A 12,772-nucleotide genomic window follows, 5' to 3' on the forward strand; every position below is an offset into this window, starting at 1 on the left:
CTGTCCCTTAAGTTTCGTTTTACTTTTTTTTAAGGTGGACCTAAAGAGATACTACTAAACAGAGCGTTCTGAACACGGCTGTTTTGGCAGGGTGATTGAACTGCTGTGGTGCTTCATCCTTATGGTATTTTGACCAAAGCATGTCACAAACATGTTCATTAGGACACCAGGGAACTAGGTTAACTTGGACAAATAGGGTATAATATGGGACCTTTAAAAAGTACGACTCGGTACAAAAGAGCGATGGCAAACTAAACACGGCTGATGGTGTAAATTCCCGCAGGCCGTGCAGAAATGAAGTGTTTGTGTGTTTGTCTGTTTGCGTGTATTATGTGTGTGTTTGTCTGAAGATCCAGCACCTTTTCCAGTGCAGTGTCCTCTCTCTCCAGTACTGGCATCTCACTCAGTCGCATGGATGACAAGACAGAGGACAACAGACTGCAGCAACACAAGGCGAGACATGAGGAAATATAATTATACGATGCATGAAACTGATCCAACGCCTGATAATTATTGCTTTACAATAAAATATCTTTTTGGTTTTTGTAGCATTAAACTACGTGAACAGACCAATGAGTGAAAACTTGCATTTCGTTTTTTCAAGCAGAGGCTTAAACAAAACTCCACCCACATTAACCTATGAGGAAGGAGAGTTGTGAAATTGACTAGAGCTGAAATAATAGTTTTAATTTTTTCAAATTTCTGATTGTTTTAGCTTCTTAAATCTGAATATTTTCTTCGTTTCTTTGCTCCACATAACAAAGGAATCATTAAAAGTGAATAATTTTGGTTTGTGGACAAAATAAGACATTCGAGAGCATTGTAACTTTCAACATTTTCCGACATTTTATAGACCAAATGATTAATCGTGAAAATAATCGATTATGAAAATAATCATAAGTTGCAGCTCTAAAATTGACATCCTGTCTGGTACGCACAGGCCACCGTAGCATGCTTGGGGCGAGTGGAGGAGTGCAATATGCAGTCTCACCATTAGATGTCACTAATTCTGACACGTCTGAAATTTTTGCTTTAAATTTAAAATAATTTGGCTTTGGAAGTATATATTATACTTTTTGGATGCTGCCATTTTGTGTCGGCAAATTTCGGGGCGTATAATTTGCATTTTTTAGCAGTAACTTACGACTCTTAAGTCGGATTTCCACCAGGCGCGGTACAGCAGCGGAACGTCAGCGGCGCGGTTTTGGAAATGCTCACATTGATTAATATGGAATCGATAAGCAACGGCGACCGCGCCGCTGACGTGTCGCTGCCGTAACGCGCGCGGTGGAAATCCGGGGTGAGTGGAAGAGTCCCTCATTTGTTACAATCTGCAGTCTCACCATTAGATGTCACTAATTCTTACACAGGGTACCTTTAAAGTGCTACTTCAGGAGAGGTTTATTCTTCGAGAAACTACATCTTTATTTTACTTTTGATTCTCTCCACGCAGGACGACGGTCACAAAGTGATCGACATTCAGACGCCCACTGTGTCCCCCAGCACCCAGTCAGTGGGCAGTGCCAACAGCAGTGGAGGAACCACAGATCTCTTCTCGCCCATCGTACCCATCCATAACCAGTGAGTGTGTGACCCCACACAGTGTAAACAGACTCAGAGTGAAGAGTTTGTTTATACACCGTGATCCCACTTGATTTTGCCTGTTTGTCACTATAAAATGGATTTCTCTTAAATTATACCCCCCCCCCCCCTCCCACCAGTTCCATAAAAAATAAAACGAGGAAAATAAATGTGCTCTGTCCCCTCCTTCCTGCAGTGTGCCAAACCTGACCAGTGAGCTGTTCACCCTGCAGCCAAACTTCACCCCCATTCAGACCACACACACTGTGCCCAACAATAACAATGCCTGGGGAGGTAGGACCGCACACACACACACACACACACACACACACACACACACACACACACACACACACGCACAGCTTAGAGCTGGATAAGCTGTGACACTGATGCCCATGCTTCTTGACTCATTTCACTTCTTTTCTCCTTTCTCCATTTCCATGGTAACCCTCGAATGTCAGGTGACCTGCTGAAGCCAGCTCTGCACACTCAAATCCACAGCCCAGGAGCCCCGTTGCACTCTGGGAAAATGCTGCCCAACGATTTGGATTCTTCATTAGCCAACCTTGTTGGTAGTGAGTAGAGAGTCTCTATTTAAATATATTTTCGTTTCATCTCCCTCTGTCTTTTCTCGTCTCTGATGTCTCTGCTTTTTTTTGTTTCTTCTCGCAGATTTGCAGTTTGGAGGGACACCAGCCAAAAAGTAAGTGGGGTTATACGTATTTTGTCCATTTAGTTTGGTCACAGCACTTTTAAGATTTGGATTAAAAACATATTTGTGTGTTTTATATTGTACACTGCCGTTCAAAAGTTTGGGGTCACTTAGAAATGTTCTTATCTTTACCTTTTTCCAATTAATATAACATTAAATGAATCAGAAATACACTCTATACGTTGTTAATGTGGTAAACAACTATTCTAGCTGGAAACATCTGTTTTTTAATGGAATATGTACATTGTGTTTGCTAATCGCGTTCGAAGGCTATTGGATGATTAGAAAACCCTTGTGCTATGATGTTAGCACAGTTGAAAACAGTTTTGCTGGTTCTTTCACGAAAGGGCATAATTATTATTTGGAATAAAAATCCTTATTTCTAATCTTGTCAATGTCTTGATTATATTTTCTATTCATTTTGAAACTCTTTTGATGAATAAAAGTGTGATTTTTAATGGAAAACACCAAAAAATTGTATAGGGGACGCCAAACTTTTGTACGGTAATGTATGATATTGGGAGTTAGCTCGCAAAGTTAAGCAGTAAGTGCCACAAAAGTCCGGGTCACCACAGAAGACGGAAAAGGTTCAAAGTGCTGTCTTAAATAGTTTAGTTGCCGTTTATTCCAGTTCGGCGAAGTTTGAAATGATGCCATATTTTAAGAGTTATTTGAACAATGTGCGCAAAAGTTGGTGACCTATGTGTGTCCGTGTGAACCAGGCCGGAGCTCCAGTGGAGTCAGTTGGTGGAGAAGAAGCCAACAGGAGGAAGTGGCTGGCAGTCAAAGACCATGTGCACCAGCACCAACTGGACTCACACCACCCATCCCATGGCACCTGCACCCATGCCCGTCCCTCAGATGGTAACGCAAACACTGTGATATCATCGAGTGTAGACTTAAAGGGATTTGTTGAGCCGTAAAATCCCAATTTTAACCAAGAGCACCAGTGTTAAGAACAGACATCAAGATAAGAGCTGTGGTTTATCTCAGTATCATGACTCCCCTCTACTGTGAAAGTATCAGCTGACAGAGATTTAAAGTCCACACGCCATATGAACGACTCTTAGACTGTCAATCGGGAATTATTATTTTCCATAGTGGTTTCATCTGACAGATCTTAAGGATATTTTATGCATTGATCAATCAGAAGACAGTGAAAAACACCACCCACAGTTTGCTCGTTTGGCCAGATCAATAGTTTGAAACCCACAGACATACAGTTTACGGTTAGATATCAATACACAGTTAAACGAGCCAGAGGTTGCTCGAGTGTCCTGGTGGAAAGGCAGCATCACTGCGCCCTGCTGAATCATTAAAAAGTTAAATAAGAAAAAGCAGAAAAGTCTCAGACTGAAGAACGATGAAGTTGGAAAGACGAGAGTAATTAGATTTCTGCCAATCAATCAATTTAATAAATTATTATTGTGTCTGTTCTAAAAAATAACTCAGATGATGTTGATCTAAGAAAAGAAAACTGTATAAATTAAACAAGAAGGCTAATTTAAATGAGGATCACACTTGCAGGATAACATAGTCAGTTCAGTTGTCTTCCATAAATTAAGCACTTAGTTATATTTGGTTCAATCCATCATTTCAGACGTGACGTCTGCTTCTTTAAATGATCGATATCATCTCATTGTGCGCTGAAATTGATCAAATCTCCCTCATGCGCCTCGCCGCCCGCTCGGCTCCCGTCTTAATTACCTACACGTCTGTTCCATTCAATCCGGCTTCATCTTTTAATTTTCCACTGATTGACCTCTCAACTCAAACCGGCCATTTATTGAACAAATGGTTCGGAAAGCAGGTGGCATGACTTGAATAGAAATGACTGTAGTGACTGGGACACAAGGGAGAGTTAAAGCTCTGCTTTATCTTCTCCCCCTCATTTTGTAGAAGATCTATGGGCTTTCTTTGAAATTCTTGGATGCAGACCTGCTTTAAAACCTTTTTTTTTTTTTCCCTTCTCTGTTACTTTCCACAGAATGGGATGATCTATACTGGCTATGTAAGTATACAGTCTGCTTTTATCATCTTCTTTGCATTACTTTAAAGTTTTAATGTGTGTGTGGCGAGACTACAGACTGTAACAAAAGGAGGACGCCTACACTCACACCTCCCATTCCCATCTGTGTAAAGTCTTCATCCTCATTAGCCTCGTTCGCCTCCAGCACAAAATGCAAAACGCACACTTTGGCTGGTTTGTCCTTTCAGCCCGCTGTAGAAACATGGCAATGCAAAATGGCTGCGTCTGGAAAGCACGGCCTTTGCCCATATAAAAGGTTTTCTCTAAGGCCTGGGTCGTACTTTCCATGTCCCCGTTTGCGCAAACCAAATCAGCAAAATTTTGCACGATGCAAATGTTATTACCCACCCATTACTACTGGTGTCCTTGTGAAAAACTAGGAATGGGGCCGAGCCGATCCAGTATCGCTATCAGGTTCCGATACAGACGTAATTGACGGATCGGAAATGTCCGATACAACTGTAGAAATGTCCGATCCGATATGTCTGTGCTTTACTGTCTGCTGATATGTCTCCACAAGTTATTCCCTGACTGCGCTGATAGCTGGCTGCAAAACGTGGAATGGATTTCCTGAACTGAGGTGTGTCTCAATGAGATGCGGAGTAATGATGCACGACTTCGTTCAAGAAATCCATTCCACAGTTTACAGCCAGCTAGCAGGCGAGCATGATTGACCAGAAGTTAACCAGGAAAATCATTACACCACTATTCGTTGTAAAACACACAAAGTTCTAGAATTACTTTGAGGGCATCTTTGACATGCATGTATTCCGGGTTTTATTTTCCTAATTTTCGATGATTGCATCAAGTAGAAAGAGATCTGTTGTGTTTTTCTGCGCAGGCTCCAGCACCAGTGGCTTTTCCTATGACAACACCCCAAGTGCCTGTGTATGGAATGGTAAGGATCGGCCTCCGCTCTCGTGTAATCCCAGTCGCGCAGTCACAAACCTTCTAATAACATGAGCGCCAACACCGTCTGGTTTAATCTAAATACACATTATCCTCCCTGTCTCGCCAGCTCCCTCCTCAGATGAGTCATCAGATAGGGGGCGTTCCCATGATGCCCCCACAGCCTGTCATGTACAACCAGCCTGTCCTGAGACCTACCAATCCCTTTGGACACATCCCAGGGACACAGGTAACTCACGTTCCATATATTAGATTGTAAGCTTACTTTTATACAAATACTTTGCATTTTCGGGGGAAATATGAGCTAATTAAACTTAATATTGGGTTACTTGCTGGAGTTCTTATGCTTTTAAATTATGAAGCTCAAAGGAGAAGCAGAGAAAATGTGCTCCCTTGCAGAACTATTAGAGCAAGCAAGGGAAACTAAAGCTAAATCTAACAATCTAAAATATACAGTATAGTGTTCTGGAAGGTTTCAAAATGGAGATTTTGATTGGGTCAACTCAACTTGAATTTTTTGAGTATTTGCCAGGTGCAAGATTCAAAAAGGTCATTATCAGTATTGATATCAACAAAAGATGCCATTTTACCCCTCAGTGCTCATATATGTGCACCCCTGGTAAATTGCAGTGGTAATAATACACATTACAACAAATATACTTCATATGAACCCTAAAAGCCCTAAATGTGTGAAGTAAATTTACAAAGACGGAAACTAAGGACATTTACGCAACTATTTTAGTTAGTTTTGTAAACACACAATTCAGTTCAAGTTCCAACTTTAGCATTCTTTATTTTGGTACTTTTTGTTAGCTATAATAACCTTGCGCAACACGAGCTACGGGCATGTAAAAGTACTGCAATACCCACAATCCTCAAGTTTATCAAAGACATCTCTGATTGGTGGAGCTCACCGTTATGCTCAGTGCTGCACTCTTAGAAATAAAAGTGCTAATAAAACAAAAATAAAACCATATAATGTTCTTCGGATTGTCCTCATAGGAGAACCCTTTTTGGCTCCAGGTAGAATCTTTTTATAAAGGTTCCACCTGGAACCAAGAACCCGTTTAGAACCCTTTATTCAGGAAAGGGATTTTAAAGGGTTCTCTGGATCAAAATTGTTCTTACTAGAACCATTTGTGTTACCAAGAACCCTTGAAAAACCCTTTCTTCGGGAAAGGGTTTTTCAGAAGCAAATGGTTCCAGGTAGAACCTCAGCCCTTGTAGAAGAACCCTTTTGGAACCCGTATTTCTTAGAGTGTCGGAAAGCTAAAATGTGATTACAAATTCCAGTCTTACCACAGAGCAGCCATGATTTCCTCAATGCAAATAAACATAAATTAGAAATAAGGGTTCCAAAAAGGTCCTTCTACAAGGCCTGAGGTTCTACCAGGAACCAATTGCTTCCAGTAAGCCATTTTAATCCAGAGAACCCTTTAAAACCCCTTTCGTGAATAAAAGATTTTAAAAGGGTTCTTGGTGGAACCCTCCAAAAGGGTTCTCCTATGAGGACAAGCCGGAGAACCTTATATGATTCTACTTAGCAATTTTATTTCTAAGCGTGTAGAAAGGTATAATTTGGAATGGTTTATGGGTCGTTCCCTCACTCAGAATAATTATGTAGACATTCTTGTACATTTTCCCATAATACTTTGCTCTAAAATCAATTGTTTTATGGTCCCAATTCATGGCGTAGCTGGTCAGACAGCAGACGGGAAGAATGGGAAATTTGTTCTAAAAGTGGGCCGTCACTGTTAGACTTTACAGACATAAATATGAAGTGGAAACAATATCACGCTTAACATCAGAGCTCAGAGTTACATTCTGTGATAAATTAATACATTTCTGTTTGACGGTTTGCATCCATTTTGTAATTTACTGCCCACTTGTGGCAACAGCAGACTGTTGTCTCTGGTTAAGGCTCTGGCAGCCTGCTTTCTTGAGAGTAAGGAAGTCAGCGCCGCTGCTTTAGTGCCAAGAGTGAGGTGGAAAGATCAATACCACTCTCGTTCCCGTCTGCTGAGACATCATAACATCTTTTTGTCCAACAAAGTGCATATAAAATGTTAATCAGCGCGTTTAAGATGCTGCGCGCAAGTTGACTTTGTTACCTTCAGGCTGTCTCCAGTCCTTACGCTTGCACAAATAAAGATTTCCAGCCATATTTTTTATGATGTTTAAATGCATGCACGGTTCCTCTGTAGGGCAAAATGTCTTTCATCTGCAATACAGATCAGTAGAGGCGGGAACACCCATAAATATACATTTAACAGGAACACGTACTGTATTTGTCAAACCTGAAGGTTAGAAGCTCCAGCATCATCAGTTTATAACGTGATAAATGTACAGATGACATTAAAAAAAACAACAACGCGAGACAACTGAGATGAAATTTGATCAGATATTGATTGGCTGCTCTTGCGTTTATGGGCTGCAATGTGTTGTTTAAAAGGAAGGAGTAGCAAGAGACTTATCTCAGGTCAAGCAAAGTGACTGGGATGTATTGAACGTCATAGATAATATCCTGATGTAAAATACAATAAGAATATTTACTCTTAATGATTGATAAGTAGCACTTGCGCTGTGGACCTTTGAAGACAAAGGACTACTCCTGTCAGCTGATCATTTCAAATCCGATCAGGGGATTGATTCCAGGTGTGAAATCATTGCTCGGTACAGCGACGAGACTCCCTGCAGAATAAACAAGCGTATTTTGACCGTTTATTCAAAACACAGCAGAGCGATGTAATTGCTGCCATAGCGCTCACGCCGCCGAGAGGCTGTTTTCTTGGCACTGCGGCAGGTAATATGCCTGTCAATAGATGCCTGAGCAAGCGATGAGGTGTTTGCTGAACTAAATTACTCCCTGTTCTCGCCCTGTCCTCTGCAGATGCACTTCATGTAGGGATGATGTTGTAACCATGGCAGCAAAGGTGGAGAAAAAAAAAAAAAGAAGAAGAGAGAGAGAAGGCAAGAGGAAAGAGACGGAGTCGAAAGAAAACGCATCCAGAACCAAACGGCCGTGCAGGAGGAAGAATGACGAAGACAGAGAGAGAAAAAGGGAGGGGTGAGGATGAAGGAGAGAGGATCAGAGGACGGATAAGGGATGAAAAGCTGATCTCTATTCCTGCGTCGCCTGACCCTCTAATCACCTCTCCTCTCTCCGTGTGACTACTGATCTCACTGTCTTTGAATCTGTAATGCCGGGGCACTAGAGGCCCCATGTCAGTCCCACTCATCCTGTTTGATTTGCCAGTTCAGACGGTGAATATGACCTGTGATGTCACTACGAAAAACTGACAGCTCTACGGAAGCGCAGCGGCTCAGCTGCCACTTCCCCCCGGGGCCTCCTCATCCAGATTATTTCCTCGATAAAAAAACTTAACCCACATCACTCTCCGTCCCACAACTGAATCAAACCTGGAGAGGGCGCGCGTCTCTTTCCCTGATTGGATCATTTGCTGGCACTTTACTCAATGTGAACTTTGCCAAGGGTGTGCGTCAGTGTGGGTGAATTTTAGCATCTTGTTCTGATTGGTTTCCCGGTTGCGCGTCATCCGTCAGCTGATGTCGGGAGCAATCGATTTGTTGATTTGAATGCGCACGCGTGTGTGTGTATGTGTGTGTGTGTGTCCCTTTTTCTACATTTCAGTGTGCTGCATCAACATTACCATTTGAGTCATTTTAAGAGCTCAATTTGTTCTAAATTGCCAACCTCGCATTAAGAATCTGGCGTGGAACGATCATTTGCCGGCACGCATGTTTGTGTGTACGTACGTGTGTGTGTGGGGGGGGGGGGGGTGGTGGACGTAGCTGTGTAAGTCATGTAATGTCTGTTTCTCTTTTGGTACCTGATGTCATTACTGTGTTGCCAGGTACCAACGTGTTACTGCACTGGAACTAACTGATGAAAGCACTGAGCCACAGCCAGGCATCATATTTGGATGTAAACAAACCTCTTACACTAACTTTGCTACTTGGGGACATGCTGTACACACTGTACTGTTTTCTTTTCTTTTGTTTTTTTTCCTCCTCTACAGCTGTGCAATACCATGCAACCCTGTTATTGTCTTTTCCATGCATCTGTAGCTCGTTTAGAAGCTGTTTCCTGCTGTCGTGTTGTACCTCTTGTGTGTCTATCAGGTTTCTGTACAGAATGCAGTTCCTTTTCACCGGTTGTTTTACCAGTACTGCTCTAAAGTAGTGAATAATGCACTGAGAGCAAGATGTGACTGGATATATAAGGAGACGATTCTCTATCTTGCCAATCAGAGTAGGTCAAATTCTCAATTGTAAGATTTACTCCCTGTCCCAAGCACTCTTCTTACCCAAAATTAGTATCTTTTGAAGTCCCAGGAAGGAACATAAGATTTTGCTAAACCGCTAATGTAATGTTAACATTTGTGGGCAGGATATTAAAGGTCAGTTTGAGGAGACAACTGAAAAACGGGAATTATCTGCCAGTCACGACCCGGGTAACGCCTGCAGTGATGACACACGGATCGTTTCGGACAGTCAGAGGCGGGAGGGGGGGAGGACTTAATGAGACGTTTAACGTTAATGTGGCTTTTCTTGCAAATCCAAGGTCAAGTTAGACCCAGTGACGGATGATATATAGAAATACAGCCACACATTTATAGCACAAAACCTTCAAAGAGGGAATAACACTCTGCTGCACAAAATCTAAAATCATTGCTGGGATGTACAGTTGAAAGGGGCAATAATTGAGTGGGGATGACGTTGTTTTCTATTGATTGTGTCTGTTCTATGTACATGTACTGTACGTGTGTTTGTGTGCTCATGCCTTCCCGTAGAGATAAACAGGGTCACGTTCCTCGGTTAGAGAGTAAAGGACTCTAGCGAGCTGGTAGCGTGCACTAACTAACGTATCAGTGAGTGCTATTGTGACCATGCCCATCTGTCCACCGCGTCGGTTCGAGGTGTATTCTATACTCGCTCCTCTGAGGGGGATAACACGCAAAAAGAGGAAAACCCAGAGGTCGTACGACCTGGTTGTGAATCTGGTCCGGACGGTTCGAGCTGCACAGGGTGGCGATTTCTAACAAAAAAAAACGTGGACTGTTCTGCGACGCACCGTGACGGTTCAATCTTTTGAACGGTACCTGCTGGATTGGTGAAAAACCCTGTCCCTCTGTGCCTGCAGCTACTACCACTCCTCTACCAGCAGAGACACCTCTGTGTTAGAAATCTTCACCGCGCAGACAAGGTTTTTCGAAATCAGCCGTGGCTGACATTTGGATATCTCCTATGGAAAGTTATCTCACTCCCATCACTCTTGTTCCAGTGGTTTGTCTTTCTCCGTCAGCTGAATGCTCTTTTCATAGTGCACTTCATTCTACAACGCAGTTCGCTCCATCCTGGGCCAACCTCTGACTGTTACCGTGTCCTCTGTATATAGGTAATGCTGTTCATGTGTTTTTAGACGTGCTCTCTCTGTTAAGTGATTGAAGCCCCATTGGATGACATTACTGTACGTGGGACAATTTATTGCTGTATCTGTGTTTGAATGGTTGTATTTTGAAGGTGTCATCATCCAGGGATGGGTGGGGATGGGCAGGGTTGATGTTTGTGATGTTTATGTCCATCTTGAGGAGGAAGGGGGTTGGGGTTTTTGGGGTGGGGTCAAGGGTAAATTATCACAACTGGTCTACACCAAGAGTGTCTTCATCGAGGGAGTGGACAGGACAGGGTCTGTCCTCTTCGAAACAGGAACATTTTTTTGCACCAAAGTCATCATCAAAGCGCAGCTTCTTCTACTTATTCAAGGTCACGACGGATGGACGATATCAGAACTCAAAAAGGATTTCTGTTCTTTTATTTTGAGACAAAAAAAACTGTCTTTCTTTTGCATGATTAAGTGTCGTCTTTTTATTGGCTTGTGTGCTCGGTAAAAGCATGACCATTGTGTGAACTCTCACTTGCCGGTGTGTTCGGAAAAACGTTAAGGAAATTTCGTCACAAGATTTTTTTTTTTTTTACTTACCTCTGGACATGACAACGTTCATTGACATTCATAATCAACAATGTTTTACAATGTAGGGGTCTGTAACTGTTTGAAGGCTGTCTCGCATGCAGCAATGCAACCTGCAAGTAACTCATCCAACTTCAAACCCAGTTACCATAACTGCATCTTTGTAAAACACCATGGATGTCAATGCCGGTTATCACCTAGCTAGCTACACATTGCAGTCTTGTAAAATCGCTCTTTATTAAAGCGTTGCTATTTTCAATACCTGTGTTTGAATGCTCGCTCCTTTTTCATACGACGCCAGCAGCATTGTGGGAGGTTGTGATTGAAAGTCAAAGTACTGTATTACTGTACGTGTTTGGTCTGATCCACATTGTGTGGTGTTTTTTTTTATGTTTGCCAAGTAATGTCCTGTCTGTTGCCATCAACTGAAGCACTAGCTGGTTTTCCTGAAAGCGAGCTCAGATCCCCTGAAAAGTACAGTGTGTAAGATTTCGGTCTAATTATTTTCCTGTGGCAGAGATTGTAGGTAAAGTAGTTATACGCCATTTTTGTGTACAATCACTTGATTTTATGAAATGTTGTTTTTTCCATTACCCCAGAATGAGCCGGGCGGGGGCACTACAGTCGCCGCCATTGTGGCCAGTATTAAGAATCTGATTCATGCCACTTCACAATAAATGTTGCTAAATTTTACACACTGTACCGTGCGTTTTCAACTTGATTTTGAGACACTTCCAGCAAACCAGGCCAGATTTTCGAGATCAGTCCCATCGTATTTAACCCGACAATGTCAGTAATGTCTCTGTACACTATATTTTTGTAGCCATTGTTATCAACGACTCACCTCAAAGCTGCTGTCAGCGCTTTTACAAACCTACTGCCTGTTGTCAGAATTCTCCTAACATATTAATTCATTAGCTGGGTGGGTATTTATTTATTGCCAAACAGCCTAATTGGGAAAGTTCCTAGATTTACCGTCAGACTCCAGAGACCCCTCACTGTCCATATGCTCAAGATCAGTGATAGCTATCAAATTCTTTAACATATACTTGGGTAAATATCTCACAGGCAGCAGCTTTTTTTTATGAATTTCCTTCAGTTTCCTCTCCTCTGCTAAGTCAATATTAGAGTAATAGCATAATTACTTTACGTCCAACTAATAATTACAGTATTTAATCAATTGCAGTTTGAAAAAAGACCTACTGCAATAGAGGTCTGGTAGTATTTTATCTCATCCAACTTCAGTATATGTAGATGAATCGTCAGGACGCACTAGACTTTTGCTCCACCCTCTTTTCAAGAACAAAAACGACTCAGGAGATGAATTCAAGACGTAGTTAGAGCAGTGCTGCTTCTCGTATTGTGTCTCCTGTGATTGAATACTCAGAAGAATGTCTACTATTGACTTAAGTGTCTGCAGATACTTGATAGGGATCCACACAACTTTGTATTCATCACTGAAGCTACTTCGCTGGACGAATCCAGCAGCTGGAATTCAAATGTTAATAGAGCGGACGATGCATTTTTGTGGATTTGCCAGTGATCGATG

At 42.1% G+C, this 12,772-nt stretch overlaps 1 protein-coding gene across 1 annotated transcript in view; it reads left to right on the forward strand.

Annotated features, from left to right (window-relative positions):
* LOC310927358 (phosphatidylinositol-binding clathrin assembly protein-like) overlaps positions 1-8,136 on the forward strand; it is a gene marked incomplete at both ends in the record, with an annotated part of 28,918 nt that extends 20,782 nt beyond the window's left edge. The window contains 10 exons of the mRNA XM_083889653.1: positions 351-453; positions 1,454-1,581; positions 1,778-1,875; positions 2,043-2,156; positions 2,254-2,284; positions 3,016-3,157; positions 4,281-4,304; positions 5,164-5,220; positions 5,341-5,460; positions 8,122-8,136. Coding sequence (XP_083745779.1) covers positions 351-453; positions 1,454-1,581; positions 1,778-1,875; positions 2,043-2,156; positions 2,254-2,284; positions 3,016-3,157; positions 4,281-4,304; positions 5,164-5,220; positions 5,341-5,460; positions 8,122-8,136 — 832 coding nt within the window. The remainder of the gene's footprint in view (positions 1-350; positions 454-1,453; positions 1,582-1,777; positions 1,876-2,042; positions 2,157-2,253; positions 2,285-3,015; positions 3,158-4,280; positions 4,305-5,163; positions 5,221-5,340; positions 5,461-8,121) is intronic.
* Positions 8,137-12,772: the final 4,636 nt, after the last annotated feature.

This window comes from Microchirus variegatus (assembly GCF_963457635.1).
Source record: "Microchirus variegatus genome assembly, chromosome: 5".
In the NCBI taxonomy this organism is placed as follows: domain Eukaryota; kingdom Metazoa; phylum Chordata; class Actinopteri; order Pleuronectiformes; family Soleidae; genus Microchirus; species Microchirus variegatus.